Source organism: Coregonus clupeaformis, chromosome 8 (assembly GCF_020615455.1).
Source record: "Coregonus clupeaformis isolate EN_2021a chromosome 8, ASM2061545v1, whole genome shotgun sequence".
Lineage (NCBI taxonomy): Eukaryota > Metazoa > Chordata > Actinopteri > Salmoniformes > Salmonidae > Coregonus > Coregonus clupeaformis.
The window spans coordinates 57,819,146-57,843,282 of NC_059199.1; the positions used below are offsets into that span (position 1 = coordinate 57,819,146).

General features: G+C 42.1%; 1 protein-coding gene across 2 annotated transcripts; it reads left to right on the forward strand.

Moving 5' to 3' along the window:
* The first annotated feature begins 345 nt into the window (after positions 1-345).
* Positions 346-23,162, forward strand: LOC121572944 (CDC42 small effector protein 1-like). 2 transcript variants are annotated; one of them, XM_041884982.1, is made up of 5 exons: positions 346-507; positions 14,955-15,249; positions 20,354-20,455; positions 22,036-22,107; positions 22,509-23,162. In XM_041884982.1, the coding sequence occupies exons 2-4, from the start codon at positions 15,076-15,078 to the stop codon at positions 22,102-22,104; spliced, it is 345 nt and encodes a 114-aa protein (XP_041740916.1). In that variant the 5' UTR covers positions 346-507; positions 14,955-15,075; the 3' UTR covers positions 22,105-22,107; positions 22,509-23,162. The 2 variants fall into 2 exon arrangements, with proteins under 2 accessions (XP_041740916.1, XP_041740914.1); XM_041884980.1 differs by having other exon boundaries at positions 348-507; positions 20,351-20,455.
* The last annotated feature ends 975 nt before the right edge of the window (positions 23,163-24,137 follow it).

Sequence of the window (24,137 nt, forward strand, 5' to 3'; positions counted from 1 at the left end):
ATCAAGGCTATAACGATAATGTAATAATAATGTGATGTAATATAATGATAGGCTAATAAAGTTGAACAATTTACTGATAAACGTTGGGCTGTATTATCATCTGATATTATGAAGAACCTAAATAGCCACATCTTGGGTCCATATTCAGTCCAATACGTACCGCGTAAGTTTATTGAAATTGGGAATGGATTGAATAGTAAGAATAGGCCTATACCTGCAATTGCCCTGTAGGTTGCAGTGTTGACCTTATGATGACACGAAGTAATTCATCTAATTTCAAAACGCGAGGTGCGTCTATGTCCATAAGGGGTGCTGTTTGACTTTAGCGGCAAAAATAAGCTTTTGAAGAAATATTTTAAAACATCTGAATTTCCTGATTGAACAACTTGGAACCACACCTCAAAAACAGTATACGTGCGGATGGTGCTATACGTTGGTGTTTGAAAAGGCAAGCGGATACTTTTGCTACTGGATATCCAAATTGTTTGGGCACATTTAAGAACGGAGGTAAGTTAGCGCCAAATTTATGCCACTATTGAGACTTTCCTCTTCATGTAGGCTAGCCTACTAACTAATTATGTCAATGAAAGGGGGTACGTGGTCATTGTTACATTGTTCCAAAACCGTACCACAAGCGATGCGTGTTAATGTTCAGACCGAGTGTCAGGGCTCTTAACAAAACTCCCCGATACAGAAGACGCCTTCGTCCAATGACTTTTATGTGTAATGGAACGGAGTCATGATCAAGGGCTAGAGTAATTAAAGCCCTCTCTCAGCTTTCATTCAATATTCTGTTGTGTATTGTTCACTTACATTAATGTTTAAACTAGACACTGAGTATTCATTCCTCGAAGAGAAGAGCGCTTGACAAATTGCATAGCCTGTGCATGACTAGACAACACATTTCTGGGCAGTTCCAAATTAGAGGTCTAAGACTTTTAAGGAAGTCAGGCTGGCGACAGTGGTTCAAAGTCTGTTGAATGCATGGGGTAAAGTAAGCCATTGTGGTCTATTTTCAGGAGGGCATAGTTTTGGGATGAGACTGGAAATGGTCTCATACTCCCTCAGACTATTACTTCTCCACTATGGGAAACCCGTTGGTCAGGGCTGGATTTGGCTTCTCTTCAGTACTCTGTGCTCCAACCTCAATGTTGAGAGTTCTTCAGCTTGATAATATTGTAGCGAACGGAAGGAAAGCGAACCAGGGTCGCACCCTAAGCATCGCGCCAATAGGGTTAATCCATTTGGTGGGAATTGTAACGTGGCTCATATAGCCAGGATCGCTACACTGTGGATGATCCCACATAGCTTTGGTGTCCTTTTTCATTACATTTCTAATTATGAGAAAAGCCGTCCTGTAAAAATATATTCATCAAACAATGCATTATCCAGTTTTGTTTACTATTTCTCAGATCTCTAGTTTACCGCACCTCAAATTCCAACAACTGGATTTTGAGGTTGTCTTTACTGCCGGTCTTTGGTATGATAATAGGAAACTATATGTATGTGTAACAAATGGTAGAAGTAAAGTAAAAAGAGTATATCAACTTTATGCAGGGCCAGGTGAATTCTGTCTGTCTTTGGTTTGTTAGGGTTTTCAGTTCATGCCTGAGGTGATCAGAACAGCCAACATGCACAGCTGAGCCTGGCATGTGGGGAGTGTACTTTACCCCTGCTAGTGTGGAACTCTGTGGTGTAACCTATGACTCGTCACACACAGGGGGGTTGATAATTCCGACAAAGATGGCAGGAAATGTCAAACTAGCTGTATTGAGTCATGGAGGTCGAGGATCCCACTGTTACATTAACTGCATTCTTTCCTGTACATTTTAATTTGTCCTTGTTGCAGATAGGAATGTATAAAGGTTAAAGTTGCTCCATTCTTTAAAAGGGCACACCAGTGTACACTGTCACATTAGCGACCTAAGTAGTGGGGGTGAAGAGAGAACATTTAGCATTTTCTCTCTATATATTATTATTATTATTATAGTCGCGCCAATCGGCGTTACTATAGTAGGGATTGATTGAAGTTCAATGTTAAATTCAAATCTCTCTACCATCATATCTAAACCTGCTTTTTAACAGGGTTGATAGCATTAGGAAAGAATACTATTTCCTGCCCAAACCTAGCTCAATTCTAGGTGTCGGATAAGAACGAGACTACAGCGTCCATAAAGTGACCATTAGGCTTGCCACCTTCTCGACTGAAATACGTTTGTAATGGCAACAGTTTTGATTAAATGTATAATTGATCGTCCATTTAAGAACTAAGAGATGTGTCTGTGACTTGAACTCTGAAGCATTTATTTGGGCCGCAATTTCTGAGGCTGGTAACTCTAATGAACTTATCCTCTGCAGCAGAGGTAACTCTGGGTCTTCCATTCCTGTGGTGGTCCTCATGAGAGCCAGTTTCATCATAGCCCTTGATGGTTTTTGCGACTGCATAAATTTGAAGAAACTTTCAAAGTTCTTGAAATGTTCCATATTGACAGGCCTTCATGTCTTAAAATAAAATTGGGCTGTTGTTTTTCTTTGCTTATTTGAGCTGTTCTTGCCATAATATGGACTTGGTCTTTTACCAAATAGGCTATCTTCTGTATACCCCCCTACCTTGTCACAACACAACTGATTGTCTCAAACGTATTAAGAAGGAAAGAAATTCCACAAATTAACTTTTAAGAAGGCACACCTGTTAATTGAAATGCATTCCAGGTGACTACTTCATGAAGCTGGTTGAGAGAATGCCAAGAGTGTTCAAAGCTGTCAAGGCAAAGGGTGGCTATTTGAAGAATCTCAAATATAAAATATATTTAGATTTGTTTAACACTTTTTTGGTTACTACATAATTCCATATGTGTTATTTCAAAGTTTTGATGTCTTAACTATTATTTTACAATGTAAAAAATAGTAAAAATAAAGAAACCCTTGAATGAGTAGGTGTTCTAAAACTTTTGACTGGTAGTGTATATCTACAGAAATAAGACTGATCCTGCTTGTGTTGCCTGTTTGAGTGTTTGTTTAATAGGAGCAGGAAGCCTCACGCAACCACAAAATGTAAGATAAACAATTTAATAAATTCGGCTTTTTTAAATATTTGCTCTGCTGTAATAAAGACTCTAGTTAGAACAGCCTCTGGTATTACTTATAATGTATTTAGTGTTTATACTTCCAAATTGTCCAAAAAATAATATTTAAAATAATAACCCTCCTTTTTCTTGATCTCCTTCTTATTGTTGTTATTATTATGATCGTCATTATAATAAGTACTGTCATTATCATTAGTATGGTTAGTATAGCAGCCTTGTATATCTACCATCGAGCTGTAGGCCTGGTATGCTTATAATTTATTTTGTGTTTACGTTATTCCAAACGGTCAGAAAAACTATATTGGAATCTAAGAGCACCTGTTTGGCACACATAATATGCACGCAGCGCTTTCTCCTTACCTTCTTTTTCTTGATCTCCAGTATTTTCCACAACTAGTCAAATTTATTCTACACATCTGACTTTCCCTTTTACCTCGCGAGCAACCAAACATTTCCCCGTTTGATGTTTATTTGTCACGTCATCAGCATCCATTTTGCTGTTACAGTGTTCAGAGTTAGTTATAACCAATTTATTGATGTGATTATGATATACTATAGGTCAGGCCCTATTAGTCACGTGCACGCGACACATACATGTGTCACGTAAAGAGAGCAAGGGTTGAGGATAGGGAATGTCTTTCCTCAACAAATGAGGGATTTCGGTAACAGCTTCAGCAACACTGACAGCGCGATAAACACTGTTGATGTTCTGTGGTGGTCGCTGCAGCAGGGAGGAAAGAGGGACAACGGGTGCTAGTCACACAGTCACTCGCTGTCATTTCTTTTTAACCTTTTAAGGATCTGACCCTTTTTTTCAATTTTCGCCTAAAATGACATACACAAATCTAACTGCCTGGAGCTCAGGACCTGAAGCAAGGATATGCATATTCTTGATACCATTTGAAATGAAACACTTTAAAGTTTGTGGAAATGTGAAATTAATGTAGGAGAATATAACACATTAGATCTGGTAAAAGATAATACAAACAAAAAACTTTTTTTGTTTTTTTGTTCCATCATCTTTGAAATGCAAGAGAAAGGCCACAATATAATATTGCAGTTTAGGCACAATTTAGATTTTGGCCACTAGATGGCAGCAGTGTATGTGCAAAGTTTCAGATTGATCCAGTGAAGCATTGCAATACTGGACTATTTTTGTATCAAGTCTGCCCAAATGTGCCAAATTGGTCAATTGATTACATTTTCAAGTACATAACTATAGAGAACATACAAAAATGATATGGTAATACAAAATGTAAGTTTACACACTCCCAGGAATGTCATACATGATGGATCATTAGCTTATATACTAACCTTCACACATCTAGATGGCCGGGCGAGGTGGGTGTGGAGCCAGAGACAGCAGGGGTTCAAACTGTAGAACCCAGTTCCTACATTTGCATATACAAATGGATTTCATCAAACAAAACTATGCTAAATGTTTATCTCTGGGACCCTTAGGATGACAAATCAGAGCAAGATTACTGAATGTAAATACATTATTTAACTTCAGAGGTGAATGTATCAAACCAGTTGCCGTGTTAAGTTTTTTGTTGTTGTGCACTCTCCTCAAACAATAGCATGGTATATTTTCACTGTAATAGCTACTGTAAATTGGACAGTGCAGTTAGATTAACAAGAATTTAAGCTTTCTGCCCATATAAGACATGTCTATGTCCTGGAAAGTTTGCTGTTACTTACAACAGTCGTGCTAATCACATTAGCTCAACCGTCCCGTATACGGGACACCGATCCCGTAGAGGCTAACACTGAACACTGAGTTAACACTCTGAGCCCGGCCCGACACAGTCAAATCAATTGCGGTCGGACTCCCTCTAGTCATTTGTATGTCTTAATTATTTCATCAAACAGTGCGCTTAAAGCATCAGACAAGCTCAGTGCATATAGTTGATTTGAATAAAAAACATAGGATGTCTATATAGTGGGGAAAAAACGTAATTAGGCCACCAATTGTGCAAGTTCTCTCCACTTAAAAAGATGAGAGGGCCTGTAATTTTCATCATAGGTACACGCCCAACTCATGACAGACAAATTGAGATTTTTTTTCCAGAAAATCACATTGTAGGATTTTAATGAATTTATTTGCAAATTATGGTGGAAAATAAGTATTTGGTCACCTACAAACAAGCAAGATTTCTGGCTCTCACAGACCTGTAACTTCTTCTTTAACAGGCTCCTCTGTCCTCCACTCGTTACCTGTATTAATGGCACCTGTTTGAACTTGTTATCAGTATAAAAGACACCTGTCCACAACCTCAAACAGTCACACTCCAAACTCCACTATGGACAAGACCAAAGAGCTGTCAAAGGACACCAGAAACAAAATTGTAGACCTGCACTAGGCTGGGAAGACTGAATCTGCAATAGGTAAGCAGCTTGGTTTGAAGAAATCAACTGTGGGAGCAATTATTAGGAAATGGAAGACATACAAGACCACTGATAATCTCCTCGATCTGGTGCTCCACGCAAAATCTCACCCCCGTGGGTCAAAATGATCAAAAGAACGGTGAGCTGAAAATCCCAGAACCACACAGGGGGACCTAGTGAATGACCTGCAGAGAGCTGGGACCAGAGTAACAAAGCCTACCATCAGTAACACACTACGCCGCCAGGAACTCAAATCCTGCAGTGCCAGACGTGTCTCCTTGCTTAAGCCAGTACATGTCCAGGCCCGTCTGAAGTTTGCTAGAGTGCATTTGGATGATCCAGAAGACGATTGGGAGAATGTCATATGGTCAGATGAAACCAAAATATAACTTTTTGGTAAAAACTCAACTCGTCGTGTTTGGAGGACAAAGAATGCTGAGTTGCATCCAAAGAACACCATACCTACTGTGAAGCATGGGGGTGGAAACATCATGCTTTGGGGCTGTTTTTCTGCAAAGGGACCAGGACGACTGATCCGTGTAAAGGAAAGAATGAATGGGGCCATGTATCGTGAGATTTTGAGTGAAAACCTCCTTCCATCAGCAAGGGCATTGAAGATGAAACGTGGCTGGGTCTTTCAGCATGACAATGATCCAAACACACCGCCTGGCAACGAAGGAGTGGCTTCGTAAGAAGCATTTCAAGGTCCTGGAGTGGCTTAGCCAGTCTCCAGATCTCAACCCCATAGAAAATCTTTTTGGAGGGAGTTGAAAGTCTGTGTTGCCCAGCGACAGCCCCAAAACATCACTGCTCTAGAGGAGATCTGCATGGAGGAATGGGCCAAAATACCAGCAACAGTGTGTGAAAACCTTGTGAAGACAGAAAACGCTTTGACCTGTGTCATTCCAACAAAGGGTATATAACAAAGTATTGAGAGACTTCTGTTATTGACCAAATACTTATTTTCCACCATAATTTGCAAATAAATTCATTAAAAATCCTACAATGTGATTTTCTGATTTCTTTTCCTCATTTTGTCTTGTCATAGTTGACGTGTACCTATGATGAAAATTACAGGCCTCTCTCATCTTTTTAAGTGGGAGAACTTGCACATTTGGTGGCTGACTAAATACTTTTTTTCCCCACTGTATATGGTAAAACAACATCAGAATCATTGAGGGGGTTCGATTCATCTCGCTCGGGGCGCCCTGTAGGCGTGTTTTGCACTGGCTGAAAGTTGATTGCATTCGATTTGGAACCGGGATGCCTGCTGGGCATGAGCCAGGTGCTCAAACTTGCAGTGCACAACTGAACTGAGACTCTGTCCGACGGCGAAGTTGGCTCAAAACAAAAGTCACGTATTTAAGCACGTGTAGTAATGAGTCGGATTCTGTGTTTTCACATGCAAAAGTAATTGCTTTTGATAAAAATGCTTTATCTGCTTCCCCTCCCCACTTTCGCCCGATGACGTGATGGTCACTAGCCCAGTGTACCCCGGGCCAGATTAATCGAACCCCTTCTGCTTGCTTAAATTGTGCGACCTGCTGTGCGAAGTCAAAATAAAATGACATGCTTGCTAACTTGGTTTGGAGTCTGTTTTCAACAAATCAACTGTTTTAGACTATTGTATTTTAACTAAGCAAGATAAATAAATGTTCGATAAGTACTGAGTGAATTAACAAAATCATTTTGGAACGAACGCCTCCAGACTGTCAATTTTTTTAAATGGTCTGTAGACGTCAATGTTTTAAGAACAGGGTTCGTAGTGCAGATGGTTAGAGTTATTGCCTGTGGATCTGAAGATTGTGAGTTCGCCTCCCGGAGGATACATTTTGACCATTATTTGGTTTATGGTTTTGACAGTCCCCTCCCGACATACACACTTATTTTCATTTATTAGGTGGCTCTTAAAAGAGCCTTTGGGTTCGTGGAGTGGCAGTGACTGGAGGTGTGTACTACTGCATGAGATGCACGCCATCCCTACGGTACTGCCCAGGGATGCAGTGCTGTGGCGGATTGTGGGCATGCGCCTATCACTGAGAAATGCAAACTCCAGGTGGTTGACAGAGCGCCGGGCCATCTCTATGCGCTTGTTGATGTCCTCCCACTGGAACATCCAACGCCGCCTCTGCGGTAGACCACCTTTGTCTCTGGGAACATTCGGATAACTACCTCCAAATCAGCTCTCATCTGATGCACCAGGGCTGTCCCCTTTGTGTGTCCCAAGTCATTTCCACCGAGGTGGATGACTATGATGTCAGGGGGAGCAGCAGCACCTGACATCATAGAACATGGAGCAGTTTACCCCACTTCATTCCTCGCTTTCCGAGCCGCCTAATGTGACAGTAGTCAAGGGAGAGGTTGTGATGCTTTCTGACCGCCCTGGCATGCTTCTCCAAGTAGTGGATCCACGAATGCCCAACAAGCCAGATAGTCTTCATGCCGACGTCCATGTTGATGAATTAGTAAATGCCTGGAAGCCCGCAAAAAAAATGACGCGAATTGTAATAGTAGTATAGATGTGGATTGAATAGAACTGCATTCCAATTGAAAAAAGATAATGCACAGATTTTTTCTTGCTCCTGTTTCAGGGAAGCTTTAAATGTACAATTTAGACACTAAACCTTTTTCTGTACATTTCTTGTTTTTATAGCCAACATCCCCATTGAAGCACCAAGTCAAATCTGTTTGAGCGTAAGGTGTCATCTCTGCTCTGAGAGGATCTCCAGTCAGACTTTCACTCTCTCTCTTTCTACCTCTGAGATAGGCTAATTTGCTTTTATTGCTGTGTTATGTTGTAGTATAATTTTGTATAATCACCTTCTGGTGTAAAAACCATGGAAATTAGAAACAAAAAACTGTTTTACATGAGAAGTAGGCATTGGTCTGAAGCCAAAAAAATATAAATGCTCTACAAAGGTTTTGCAGTACATAGCTTTGACCTACTACAGTAACTATGTTGGTCTATTGTACTTCAAACAATGTGTAGGCAGGTTGCTTAGGATTCAAACCTTCTCAAACAGCCTAATTCATACTCTTCAGCAGGATAATGGACTTTACAGTGTCCTGCTATTAAAATAATGTTTATCTATCATTGAACCTCTCTCCTTGAAGTTCTTGATGATCCAATAAATGGTTGATTTATGTGTAATCTTACTAGCAGCAATATCCTTGCCTGTGAAGCCCTTTTTTGTGCAAAGCAATGATGACGGCACATGTTTCCTTGCAGGTAACCATGGTTAACAGAGGAAGAACAATGATTTCAAGCACCACCCTCCTTTTTAAAGCTTCCAGTCTGTTATTCTAACTCAATCAGCATGACAGAGTGATCTCCAGCCTTGTGCTTGTCAACACTCTCACCTGTGTTAACGAGAGAATCACTGACATGATGGCAGCTGGTCCTTTTGTGACAGGGTTGAAATGCAGTGGAAACGTTTTTTTGGGATTAAGTTCATTTTCATGGCAAAGAGGGACTTTGCAATTAATTGCAATTCATCTGATCACTCTTCATGACATTCTGGAGTATATGCAAATTGCCATCATCAAAACTGAGGCAGCAGACTTTGTGAAAATTAGTATTTGTGTCATTCTCAAAACTTTTGACCACGACTGTACACAACAGATGATGTGGACAATGGACACATCTCAACACTAGACCTCTTTCAGACCTGAAAACATCTAACTTGATTTTGAAGAGACCTATCATCACCTACTATATCAATGTAGGCCTACCTTCGTTTAATTTAGTGCCAGGCAGGCATCACTACACTGATGCATTTCTCGATTTAAAGCAACCGTCCCAAAGACCTCAGCGTTCCAATACAAATATAAACAGCTGAACCATCCATCTAATCGTGGATGGCAGTGCACTGGATTCCGTGAAAGAGCCATGTTGTTCTTAAGCCGTTAATTGAAAACTGACGTCAGACAATTTTTAAAGGTGCCGTTAACCAGTTGGAAAGTTAACCAGACCCCGTGAAAAGGCCTCATTGTAATTCCTCCGTCAAAGACCACTCCCCTCCTTTTCCTCTCCTCTCTTGACAGTGAGCCACTGACCCACATCCAAGATTTGACCCGGTTCGTACGTAGGTAGCTGGCAGGACTCTTGCATTTGCAAATGTTTATAGTATAGGGGTGTAACTATTGAGCATGTAATCTAATAACTGTGTGTGACCATTAAAAGGGCAATCTGGAGTTGTTACATACCTTTTTTTAAAACGTATAAATAAAAGGATATGTACCCATTTGAGTCTTGAAGAATATCTTGTAAATGCCTCAAGCTTAGTTCAATTGTCGTACCCCATCAGAACCCAAACTATAAGCTTGTTTTACTCCAATGTTTGTAAACACTGTATAGCCTCAACACTGTTAACACTATGTGGATATCATGGATGCTATGTCTATGAATTTGAGTGTTTACATTTCTCCAGCCCCATCCCTCAGCTTTTTACTGAAAAAGTGGCGGGTAGTACGCTTTGTTTCAACTGCAGATTGCCGCTTTAAAACATGTAACCAGCTAACAAGGGTATCATACAGTGCATTTTAGTCTCAACATTGTTGTTGCTAATAAGCCTTGTTCACATTGGCAGTTTGAAGTAACTCAAATCCTATTTCTTTGCATATTCAAATCTCTTTTTCCTGCAGTCTGAACAGCCAAAAGCCACATAGAATCAGATATTTCAAGCCACATTTCAAACGACCTTCGTAGGTGGTTTGAAGTCTAATACAAATCTGATTCCTGGTGTTGTGACTTGTCTGAACAGTCAAATCTGATTTATTTGCCCTCAAGTGGTTTTAGTGTTATTTGGCATATTTTGTTGCTTGCTAGCTACTCTGTTGACAGTTTGACACGAACATGACTTGGTAGCTAACTAGCTTGTTAATTGTTTACAAACAAATTAGTGAATGTACTACAAAGCTAAACAGGCTTTAAAATCGTTCTTACACAATGATTTTGAACATTCAAAGCAACTGGAAAACGTCCATGGCAGGCATGTGTGTCACCTTAGCTTGCTACATAACTTCTGAATGATAGGAAGCACGAGAACCACCTCCAATCAGCCTACACCACTGCGCACACACCCGTTGTTACTACACTGAACAAAAATATAAACGCAACATGTGAAGTGTTGGTCCCATGTTTCATGAGCTGAAATAAAAGATCCCAGCAATTTTTTCCATATGCACAAAAAGCTTATTTCTCTAAAATGTTGTGCACAAATTTGTTTACATCCCTGTTAGTGAGCATTTCTCATTTTCCAAGAAAATCCATCCACCTAACAGGTGTGGCATATCAAGTAACTGATTAAACGGCATGATCATTACACAGGTGCACCTTGTGCTGGGGACATTAAAACACTACTCTAAAATGTGCAGTTTTGTCACACAACACAATGCCACAGATGTCTCAAGGTTTGAGGGAGCGTGCAATTGGCATGCTGACTGCAGGAATGTCCACCAGAGCTGTTACCAGAGAATTTGTTAATTTCTCTACCATAAGCCGCCTCAATGTCATTTTTGAGAATTTGGCAGTATGTCCATCCGGCCACACAACCTCAGACCACGTGTAACCACGCCAGCCCAGGACCTCCACATCCGGCTTCTTCAACTGCGGGATCGTCTGAGACCAGCCACCCTGATGAACGTGAGGAGTATTTCTGTCTGTAATAAAGCCCCTTTGTGGGTAAATACTCATTCTGATTGGCTGGGCCTGCCTCCCCAAGTGGGTGGGCCTATGCCCTCCCAGGCCCACCCATGGCTGTGCCCCTGCCCAGTCATGTAACATCCATAGATTAGGGCCTAATGAATCTATTTCAATTGACTGATTTCCTCATATGAACTGTAACTCAGTAAAATCAATGAAATTGTTGCATTTATATTTTTGTTCAGTATATGACAACAAGCATAGCCATGTCAGCAAATGACTGATGTTTGAACACACACATCCGATTTGGTCACTTGTAACTTGCTGTTTGGACAGTCAGTATTCCAAAACGAATTTGGAAAAACAAAACTGATTTGAGCATTAAGGCTTGCATTGAATGAGTTGAGATTCGAGGATCACAACCAGTGTATGAACCCTAAGGTTCTCCAATCTCCATTGTATCTTCTATGCCAGCTCACATGTAGTGCTGTTAGAGCTGGATCTATTAATTAGTTATCGCATTGTTAGGTTACTCTCTACTAGCCTTGGTGTGTGTGTGTGTGTGTGTGTGTGTGTGTGTGTGAGCTGGTTGTGAGTCAGTATTGAGCATCTTTTTCATCAATATCTCTTATCACACTACCTCTTGTGTGTTGTATTGTTTCTCAATTAATTAAATCCCAGTAAGTTATAGCCATGATCTCTTTCGAATACAGACTATGAGAGTAGCCGTTGATGTTGTTACATAAATGTGCTGTTCATTCTGACTATTTGGAAGAGAGGGCTGTAGTGAAATGTGTTTTGCAACATATCTCTTACAGGGGGAGTATGTTGGCATGTCTAAGGAATTTTTAGCCATGTCAGTGTTTGATACGTTTCCAGGAAGAAGCATCACTGTGAAATGAACAAACCCATGCTGAGAATAGCGGTTTTGCTAACTGCCTTCTTAGAAAGGTCAAGTTGTTATCTTGTCTAAAAACATTATTTTCTTATTTCCCCCTAACTGGGTTAGGTGAGAAGAAACTTGAAAATTGGATTCATGATGCATCACGTGTTCTCTGCTACTGTAGCTACATTGTGGTGTTTGCCGTGTCACGTTTTAGTGTCATTTAATAAGGTTAGTCTCACAGTGCTTCTTTGTTGTCCTTCTTGTTTTGGCTTTTCTGTCTGTTCAGCACAGATAACAGGGAAGCCTCGGCTACACTGAGGATCATGTGAAATCTAGACTGATACAGGAGTCCAGTGAGTGAGGGCAGGAGGATTCCATGATGTGTGTTTTGTACAGAGTTGACTTTGAAATCCACTAAGGTAATACACTCTCAGACAACCTCAGTTTTCACTGTACTTTGTGAGTTCTCACTCTGTCGATGCGAAGACACACATGCGTTCATAGAAGGTCGCTGGAGGGTTTTGGCACAAAGAAGAGGCATTGTCTCAAGGGATCCTGACAGGGTTAAGAACTATTAAACTGTCAACCATTTGTACATTTTGTACTGTCTGAAGAACCACCTTGGCCATTTTAATGGTAAGACAAGAAGTTGGGTGGGGGAAAAATCCCTGGGTCCCCAGAACGATTCTTCCCAGTTCCCACAGGGTAGCCAATGGTACTTGAACAAATAAACGACTGCGTCCTAAGAAGACATCCACAATTAGCACCATCTTATCAAGCTCTCTCCAGCACTTTAACAGATGAGTCTCCAGTAGTAATTCAATAGAACTGGACTGGCGCTCATCTGAAGAGGTTACGCTGCTCATCATTGCTCTTCGGTGGAAACCTCAAATTAGAACGAGATGGCCCCAGATCTCTGGAGAGCCCAGTTTATTTATACAAGATGATGAGCATGCCATCAGAGACCAGATGAGCCCAAAGTGGGAGTTTCCGTTAATCCTTACGTCACGGGACAAGTATTTCAACTGCCCCGAGTTTGTCCTTACCCCCCCCCCCTTCCTCTGTTCTTGTCGTGCTGTGAATCATGGGAAGCTTGGTCATGAGGTTACTCTCCTCTAAATAGTGTGCCACAGGAGATATTCAGAGCCCCAGTGCTGTTCTACAGACAGTTCACAGTTCTAGCCCTCCTTCCGAGTATGGTGTTCTCACAATCCTGTGTGTGTCCTCACTATAATATTTTTTTTAAAGTGCACCTGCTCTGGGGGAAAACGGTAAGAGGTCAACGCAGACAGAAGTTAGACCCAGACTTTGCCTGTCTGAACCCCACAGAGCAAGACTGGCTCAACTAGTGGCTCAACTCTACAGACGCCTGTCTCCTGTTTTGACTTGTGCCAGCCTGCAGGGCCTTGGTGATATAATGATGGGCCAGTGTTTTTGGCACTGCCTGCCTTGCCATCCATCCATGCCCCTTATATCATCATAAGTCTGTGTACAGACTTCCACCTTATCCCAAGGGGCCATGGGGGTTGAGAACTTCTCCACACCCACTGACCAGCCCATCTTCTACAACCCTGATGCTTTTACTGTACACCAGGATACTAGCTTTCTGACTGCCCTGATGACTGTTAACCAAATAGACTTTAGTAACTGAACTATACAGTGAGCCGCCAGTTGACTCTAAGTGATGTCAGGCTAGTAGCTTACCTGTTAAAACCACTGTGATACCCATATGCCAGCAATGTGCTTGTGCTATCAAGCAACCCACTCTGTGTGTGGTGCTTTAGTTTTACTCTTACTTTGCCCCACCCAAATGTTTTCCAGAACTATGTGCTAATTTTAATGTTTGAAGGAGGTTATTTCTACAGTATTTTTGTGTCGGTTTGAGAGAGTATAGGCTTGAGCTTGTTCTTGTGAAAAGGTGTGTGAGCGAGAGAGAGAGGGAGACTCTCCACCACACACACACATTCCTAAACAGTTTCCTCCCTATCTCACACAGCCACTGGGCACGATAAAGCAAAGCTGGAGGAGAGCCATGTCATTATGAAAAGTGAAATCAAACGATCGGCAGCAGGCCCAAAAGTAAACTGAAGTCCAAACCCAGTGGTGGAAAACAACCTGTAGAAGCAGAATCCTCGGAGCAGGCGGAAACCAAGGCACCGCTACTCTCTAAGAAAGCCCCAGCTCTAATTTGGCTTAACGGATCATCAGTGACAACCTTAAACATAGCAATAAACCAAAGACGACACCTAAGTAGTATAAACCAAACTTTATGAAGTGTAAAATGGTCTTGGCAGAACTTTCTTTCACACTGCAAAGAGGGAATATAAATGGCTTCAGAGATGGTCCTCCGGTGTGTTATCCTTTTGGCTTCTTCATGTGACTTAGCAAGGCTGGAACTGGGAAGAGATGGGAACAACCTAGAAGTGAATGGAGGATGCTTAGGTCCTTACAAGGGCAACTGGTCCTTACTGTTTGCAGATGTTTTTCACCCTTGGAATGTCTTTCCTATGTCTAATGTGCTTGTCACTTGTTTGTGAAGCTATATGTTAGACATGTTATGCCTGTTTGTGTGGCCATCCGTGTCTGATCAAACCTTCCCTTATGTTGGAAACAGGAAAAGAAGTTGGCCCCTCACTGTGTTCTGTGGTCAGACCACACACTTGAGTCTTAGATCTCAGGGACGGGGCATTGTGATTCAGTGTGTCATCAACTCAATTCATCACTCGTGTAGCACTTCTCCCTTTGAATAAGAAGAAGACTTTATTTAAAATAGTGCGAGCAAAACACTGTTCAAGACAAGACGCTGGTTTGGGCAGAATCAAGTCAAAAGTATGCCTCTACCTTAAGAGGTTAGGATTGCAGTGGTGTTGCATAAAAATAAAATGAAGAACTAGTAGGACTATGTTCACATTACATTGGCTATTATTTTAATAAACTCCTGTCTCAACAGATTAAACCCTAAGGACTTGAATCCGACTGGATACCGAAGAAGGATTAGGACACTGGGAGGCTTGAGAGAATCAGGACCTGATATTTGTGGGGTTTGGGGATTGACCAACTTTGGATATCTGATGCAAGGGATCTGGATGCACCAGGACTATCCCAAGATTGAGGGTCACAGGGGCTACCTGTCTTCACCAGCCTGCAAGGCGGCGACAGAGAGCAGGACGCTGAACCGGCGGAGCCCAGGAATGAGCGAGTTCTGGCACAAGATGGGCTGCTGCGTGGTGGCCAAACCCCCACCGGTAAGTCTGGGCCAGCTGCCACTTATTTACTCATGTTGAGGTATAAAATGCTCATTACTCTAACATTCTCTATGTCAGGTTTCACAAAATTCCCCATCTAATAGATGTATTGGACTAGAATAGAGACTAGTAATAGACTATGGACTATACTCCACAAGCATGCTCTATATTAGACCCTGACCACTTCTATTCAACCCTCTCTTGCCAAGATGTGTTTCCGAGGTTGTGGAGGTCCCTGGCAAGTCTTGCAAGTATTGTAGCCAAAGGTGAGGTTTGGGCATCCCAGGCAGCCAAGCAAGCTTACTCTGACCACACACTTGAACTTGAAAACAAGTATTTTTGTCTGTTGCATTCAATCAAGGGAGTCCTAAATGCATGCTTAGAACAGCCAAAAGTGAAACGCTGCCCGAAGACCTCTTTACCCATTAGATTTTACGGCAAGATGTTATGGGGGACCCTTTTAAATGCATCAAAGTCCAATAAATCTGTTGGCAAAGGCCGATGTATTTATGGTGTTTTTCAGACTCCATCTGCAATCACTTACAGGCTGATATCTTTAAACGGGTGACGTTTTATAGCTTGCAGTTCAGTGGCATCCACATCTTGAGCAATATCTTGAAAGAGTGCCATCTTTAATTTGTTATTGCACTCTCACTATACTTAGGGTGAATTCCAGCCATTAAAATTCACTGACCAGTTGACCCATAGTTCAAAGTATTTAGACCCCTTGACTTTCTCCACATTTTGTTAGGTTACAGCCTTATTCTAAAATTGATTAAATAGTTTTTTCCCCTTCATCAATCGACACACAATACCCCATGATGACAAAGCAAAAACAGGTTTCATTTTCTTTGTTGCAAATGTATACACATTTAAAAAAAGTACTTTGTTGAAGCAACTTTGGCAGCGATTACAGCCTCAGATCTTCTTGGGTATGATGCTACAAGCTTGGCACACCTGTATTTGAGGAGTTTCTCCCATTCTTCTCTGCAGATCCTCTCAAACTCTGTCAGGTTGGATGGGGAGCGTCGCTGCACAGCTATTTTCAGGTATCTCCAGAGATGTTCAAGTCCGGGCTCTGGCTGGGCCATTCAAGGACATTCTGAGACTTGTCCCAAAGCCACTCCTGCGTTGTCTTGGCTGTGTGCTTAGGATCATTGTCTTGTTGGAAGGTGAACCTTCGACCCAGTCTGAGGTCCTGAGCGCTCTGGAGCAGATTTTCATCAAGGATCTCTACTGTACTTTGCTCCGTTCATCTTTCCCTTTATCCTGACTAGTCTCCCAGTCCCTGCCGCTGAAAAACATCTCCACATCATGATGCTGCCACCACCATGCTTCACCGTAGGGATGGTGCCTGGTTTCTTCCAGAAATGACGCTTGGCATTCAGGCCAAAGAGTTCAATCTTGGTTTCATCAGACCAGAGAATCTTGTTTCTCATGGTCTGAGAGTGCTTTAGGTGCCTTTTGGCAAACTCCAAGCGGGCTGTCGTGCCTTTTTACTGATGAGTGGCCACTCTACCATAAAGGCCTGATTGGTAGAGTGCTGCAGAGATGGTTGTCCTTCTGGAAGGTTCTCTCATCTCCACAGAGGAACTCTGGAGCTCTGTCAGAGTGACCATCGGGTTCTTGGTCACCTCCCTCCTCCCCCGATTGCTCAGTTTGGCTGGGCGGCCAGCTCTAGGAAGAGTCTTTGTGGATCCAAACTTCTTCCATTTAAGAATGATGGAGGCCACTATGTTCTTGGGGACCTTCAATGCTGCAGAAATGTTTTGGTACCCTTACCCAGATCTGTGCCTCGACACAATCCTGTCTCTGAGCTCTATGGACAATTCCTTCGACCTCATGGCTTGGTTTTTGCTCTGACATGCACTGTCAACTGTGGGACCTTATATAGACAGGTGTGTGCCTTTACAAATCATATCCAATAAGTTGAATTTACCACAGGTGGATTCCAATCAAGTTGTAGAAACATCTCAAGGATGATCAATGGAAACAGGATGCACCTGAGCTCAATTTCGAGTCTCATAGCAAAGGGTCTGAATACTTATGTAAATAAGGTATCTTTTTTTATTTTTAATACATTTGCAGAAATTAAAAATAAACTGTTCGCTTTGTCATTATGGGGGATTGTGTGTAGGTTGAGGATTTGTATTTATTTAATCCATTTTAGAATAAGGCTAATGTAACAAAATGTGGAAAAGTCAAGAGGTCTGAATACCTTCCGAATGCACTATATGTATTCAACATGCATAGTTGTTTGTCCAACAGTAATGTAAGTATCACAGCATGGGGACGCACTGTATGGATAAGCATGTCCTTACTATCTTACATTCTAGTCTGATGAGTTAATTAATGACCATAACAATTGTATTGATCTGTTCAGGGAACTATAATGCCTGGACTTATAGTTGCTTGATGTCATCAGTTTCAAAGCAAAACATTTTATGGAATCCTAGCGAGCATTATATGGGTGTATAGAGGTCCTATTGATGTCAGAAAATATCAGTGTGTCACTGGAAAGTGGAAGAACTTCCCTTTTGCTCTCCAGAAGCGACCGCCGACCCTTGACCTCCTCAGGGCTGTACCCTTCCTGACCCTCACTCTTTCCTGGCCCAGGTTTTGCAGGGAGAGTTGCGTAATGGCGGGTTGTGTCCGTCCGTTCCCACTCGCCAACAATGAACCCGGGGGCTCAGGAGAGAGGAAGCGGTCTGGGCCACTGTCCCGTGGGAGGGCATTTTCCCTCCGTCCGTCCTCTTTTTTTTCGGGCCTGTGTTTGTTCTATTGTGGGGGGAGGAAAATACAGAGACGTCACTTTCAATAAACACAGGCATGGATTTACATGTCTCGAAAGGGTAGGGGCTTGTGTGACGTGCCACCTTTGGAAGATGACTGTATTGAGACCCGTTTTACTGATGTTCTCATGAGATGTTGGTAGTTTGGGTATGCCTAACTTCCTGTATGTCAGTCATGTAATTGCTACCCACTTTTCTAAGCATAGCCTATGCCAAAGGGTTACGGACACCAAATGGTTGATATTACACAACATATACTGAAGGCATCTCCTAAAATGGGTTGCTAAGCGACTTTCTCTTTTGTAGCACACACAGCTGACCAATTAGCTAGACTTTCCATCAATCAGCCACAGGATAGCATACCTCCCAATTAAGCGACATTATAGTTCTGAGTTTGGTATGACTCATGGCCTGCATGGCTGCCACTTCAGAGTGGATGCCAACCAGCTGGGTATTTGGTTAGGTTGGGTATGCCTCTTAATGTTTCAAGGGCTGTTAGGACTGAAATACCAAACGGCAAAGTGTTTAAGTTGTAATTGATTGCCGTATTGATACTCAGAAGTCGATCTACACAGAGGTTCCTACTTGATTGACAAAGAATGTCAAAAGTGTATAGATGTACCTTATGTGGACAAGATTTGATCGCCTATGTTCATTGATTTTAATTCTTGGCATCTTATATTGTTGGTTGTTCACTGATTTCAATTTGGGAGCAAAATATGCCTGCTGAAATACATTTAAGTCATTTAGCAGACACTCTTATCCAGAGCAACTTACAAATTGGTGCATTCAACTTAGGATAGCCAGTGGGACAACTACCCTTTTTTTCTTCTTTTTTTATGGGGGGGTGGGGGAGGGGGGGTGTAGAAGGATTACTGTTATACTATTCCAGGTATTCCTTAAAGAGGTAGGGTTTCAAGTGTCTCCGGAAGGTGGTCAGTGACTCCGCTGTCCTGGCGTCGTGGGGGAGCTTGTTCCACCATTGGGGTGCCAGAGCAGCGAATAGCTTTGACTGGGCTGAGCGGGAACTGTGCTTCCATAGAGGTAGGGGGGCTAGTAGGCCAGAGGTGGATGAACGTAGTGCCCTCGTTTGGTTGTAGGGTCTGATCAGAGCCTGAAGGTAAGGAGGTGCCGTTCCCCTCACAGCTCCGTAGGCAAGCACCATGGTTGTGTAGTAGATGCAAGCTTCAACTGGAAGCCAGTGGAGTGTGTGGAGGAGCGGATGACGTGAGAGAACTTGGGAAGATTGAACACCAGACGGGCTGCAGCGTTCTGGATAAATTGTAGGGGTTTAATGGCACAGGCAGGGAGCCCAGCCAACAGCGAGTTGCAGTAATCCAGACGGGAGATGACAAGTGCCTGGATTAGGACCTGTGCCGCTTTCTGTGTAAGGTAGGGTCGTACTCTGCGAATGTTGTAGAGCATGAACCTGCAGGATTGGGTCACCGCTTTGATGTTAGCGGATAGTCATCAGCTTGTCTTTATGAGTCTGTGGGAATGACTGATTTCCTCTACAATGCCAATGTAGCAACAAGAATGGGTGTGTAAAATGCCTGATTCATTGGGTATGTAGGCATGCTCCAACAGATCCTCAGAATTCAAGATGACGTCAAGAAGAAAGTCACGCACACAGTGGTCTACCTTGTTTTAGTTACATGACTAGCTCATAGGATACTGTATGACAGGGTTTACTGTTTGGTCAGCAGCATGTTTTTGTTTCTTTTGATGTAAACATCGGTCAACGTTGCTTATGTAACACTTAAAATAGCCAAAGGTTGGCCTATATGCTGGTCAATGGATATGGCATCTGCCAGTCTGCATCGGGAGATGATGATAAACTAACAATATAGTGGAAAATTAAAAAGCCTATATTTTTTACGGCTTACGCATCGCAATATAATGTTTTATTGTTGTTAGACATAAGCAGTAAAAAAAAAAAAAAAAGGCTTACATTTTTTCCACTACATGATTACTTTTGGAAGTTCTTTGCACAGAGGCTTTTTCGACATTGTTTACTATCCAGAATCAACTTCTGTTTGTTCTATAGCATTTCAACCCATGATCAAAGACCACCTCATGGTATACACCTATAACCAAATAAGCGTTCCTCTCCTGCGTCTCTAATAATATAAGCTGCTTATTTGGAGACAGAAAAATGTTCAATCATTGTTTGATTAAGTGCATGTTTGTAAAATCTCATTTTGCATTCATTTTGGTTGCACAGCCACTGTGCTATGCAGTTGCCTAGCCATATTTTAATTACTATAGGTCACTGGCCACTGACCTCCTGCATTATGCATTTGTTTCAGAAGAAGAAGAGGAGGAAGATTGACCGCAGCATGATCGGAGAGCCCACAAACTTTATGCACCTCACACACATTGGCTCTGGGGAGATGGCAGAAGGTTTGCCGCCGGTATGTATAAGGTTTTGGCTACTTTAATAAAAATCATCCTTTTACACATTTCGTAGTCAGTGTTTAGAAGAATGATAGGTCAGTCAGTAATCATGACAGATCCATCTCTAACAATTGCCGTTGGGCTGCTCATAGTGAATGCTTCTGTTATTTGTTCTTTGCTTTACACTTAAAGTGCATGTCAAATTAGTTCAATTTGCACCCTACCTAAACTGTTATTTCAACACTTGGATCAAGTCTTGTCTGCAGCAAAATTGTATCAAATTAAATGCAGGTGAAATGGAGGATATTGCGTAAAACATATCAATGCAACATGGTACAATCCAGGGAATTGGTATCGGTTTTCTTTGGACAAAAATGAATACAAAAACACGAATGAAGCTTTGATATGTTAACTGCTACACTAGTCCCACCCCCGTTGGCTTATAGACATTCAGTTAACTGGCCCATTTCCAGCCAGCCACCTGCAGCCCCACTTTTGAACAAGGCTCACCCTGTGCAAGATACAGTAGTGTTCCTGTGAAACACAGGCCCTGAAATGGACCCCCTCCCTACCACATCATGCCCATGATGTTCCCTAGACCCTATTGCTCAGTCCCTCCTCCCTCCCTGGGAGTGATTCCAGAGGGCACACAGAGAAGGGACAGTGACAGGGGACACAGCTGGAAGGCCTTGGCTGCTAAATGAAAGGCCCCTTCTGTGTCCTGCAACACTGGTAAAGGATTACCCCAATCGTCTAGCACAGGAACCCAAAACAAGAGCTCCTTCCTGTGCCTGTTAAAGGGGAACTCTGACATCCCGCTGAAAACCAAGTCAACTCACCAGTGACCAAGTCTTGTTTGCTTAGCATTGACGACCTTTAAATGCATTAATGAGCTTTAATGCCGAATGAGAGACGTATATGTTTTGTGTTTGCACTAAGCCGGCGGCTCCATTGCGAACAATGACAAATCCTGATAATGAAACAAATCCCATTTAATTGGAGTCATTGCACTGGAACAGTGCAAACAGGCATGCTAGACAAACACTGCTGCCTTTTGTTTAAGCTGGGCTGAAGTGCGTTTGGGTATACCTTATTTCCACTGCTGCCTATATCTTATCGTGCAGAATTATTACATAACGCCATTACAAAACATCTCTGTGTAATCTTGACACTGCCTCACCTTCTGCGCCGTCAGTGTTCTGACTACAGGTTTGTTTTAAGTTTTCATGCACAGTGTTTGAATGTTGCAAAGTTTGTATGTATTTCCACATACACGCCTCTAGCTTATCCATCAACTATTTACTTCCGCTAGGGATTGTGGGGCTACATGAAATATAAACAAATCACACCGTTGTGAGTGAGCAAAGGGCTCTTACTTAGCAACCACAGTGTTGTCACAGTATTATGCAGGTGCTGTCAACCAACTCTTTAATAACACTTTTGTGACACAACTGACTACATGTCATATAATACCAGAAAGCAGGTCAGATTGTCAATGTCCTCGATTCTTGCTGGCTGATACGCCACTGTATTTGACATTATTCTACCAGGGAGTGATGTTTGTGTGACTGACATTTTGTTCTTGTCCCCTCTGCAGTCAGGGTCAGTCCAGGAACAGATGAGGTCCAAAGGACCCAGCACCAATGGCAGAAGCAGCCTCTTATAGCCAGTAAGTACACTCTATATACTCCAGTACACACACTTGTGCACACACACTCAATCTTTGGATCATACTTTTTTATGGGGTTAAATAAATATGATGAAATTCTGGGGAAAGTTTGTGAAAGTCCAACTGGAAGTGTTCATCTTGATTAGTTTATTTGAAATGGGGGAATTTTTTGTCAAGCAATGTGAATAGGATATTAATGGATGACTCTCCCTATCTTTTGTACTTCCCCAAAAGTTGACAATGAACTCAACCTAAGTTCTAGGAAAACTTTTTTTAAACAGTTAACTACATACTCTTTAAGATTTTTTTTGTTTGTATCTGATGATATTATTCAACAAGGTTTGACTTTTTATTCAGAAATTGCTGCTCTCCAATGACATTAGGTTTTCTTGCGGTTTCAGACATATGGACCAATCCAGAGACTCGATGTGAGCTCCTCATTTCCCCTTCCTCGGACCCAGCCTCAAGCCAACCTGCATGGACCAACTCAGCATATTGCACTTAGGCCCACAATGACCACCGCAAATGGCAGAATAAAAAAGAAAGATCCAAAAAGATGACTTCATTTCCCAGAATCCCTTTTAGCCCCATCACCAGTTTCAAATGGAACATGACTCCTGCCTTGAAGAGGGAAAGTACCCTGGATTCTCACTCAGTACTGGGGACTGGACGAGATTGTTTGTGGGCTTTTAGTTTGCTTTGATAAAACATAGGAGGTATCCGGCTACTGGCGGATACGGATTTTCCCATTTGTCTCAGTTTCAAGCAAGGGATTGTCCGAACATTTCATATTTCTCTGACAAGACATTTCTCTAACAAGACCATCTCACAAGTGTGATACTGCTCTTGCACTAACACAAACAAACAGGTGTTCTTTATTCTTGACTCAAAGTGGTGTGCGCTTGTGCCCTTTTAAGTGTTGTGCCTGTAACGATTATAATGCCTTATAAGTAGTGAATGATGGAAATTGAGCCCATCTGTTTCCTATAGTTTCATACAGTGGGGGAAAAAAAGTATTTAGTCAGCCACAAATTGTGCAAGTTCTCCCACTTAAAAAGATGAGAGGCCTGTAATTTTCATCATAGGTACACGTCAACTATGACAGACAAATTGAGAATTTTTTTCCCAGAAAATCACATTGTAGGATTTTTAATGAATTTATTTGCAAATTATGGTGGAAAATAAGTATTTGTTCACCTACAAACAAGCAAGATTTCTGGCTCTCACAGACCTGTAACTTCTTCTTTAAGAGGCTCCTCTGTCCTCCACTCGTTACCTGTATTAATGGCATCTGTTTGAACTTGTTATCAGTATAAAAGACACCTGTCCACAACCTCAAACAGTCACACTCCAAACTCCACTATGGCCAAGACCAAAGAGCTGTCAAAGGACACCAGAAACAAAATTGTAGACCTGCACCAGGCTGGGAAGACTGAATCTGCAATAGGTAAGCAGCTTGGTTTGAAGAAATCAACTGTGGGTGCAATTATTAGGAAATGGAAGACATACAAGACCACTGATAATCTCCCTCGATCTGGGGCTCCACGCAAGATCTCACCCCGTGGGGTCAAAATGATCACAAGAACGGTGAGCAAAAATCCTAGAACCACATGGGGGGGACCTAGTGAATGACCTGCAGAGAGCTGGGACCAAAGTAACAAAGCCTACCATCAGTAACAGACATGCCGCCAGGGACTCAAATCCTGCAGTGCCAGACGTGTCCCCCTGCTTAAGCCAGTACATGTCCAGGCCCGTCTGAAGTTTGCTAGAGTGCATTTGGATGATCCAGAAGAGGATTGGGAGAATGTCATATGGTCAGATAAAACCAAAATATAACTTTTTGGTAAAAACTCAACTCGTCGTGTTTGGAGGACAAAGAATGCTGAGTTGCATCCAAAGAACACCATACCTACTGTGAAGCATGGGGGTGGAAACATCATGCTTTGGGGCTGTTTTTTCTGCAAAGGGACCAGGACGACTGATCCGTGTAAAGGAAAGAATGAATGGGGCCATGTATCGTGAGATTTTTA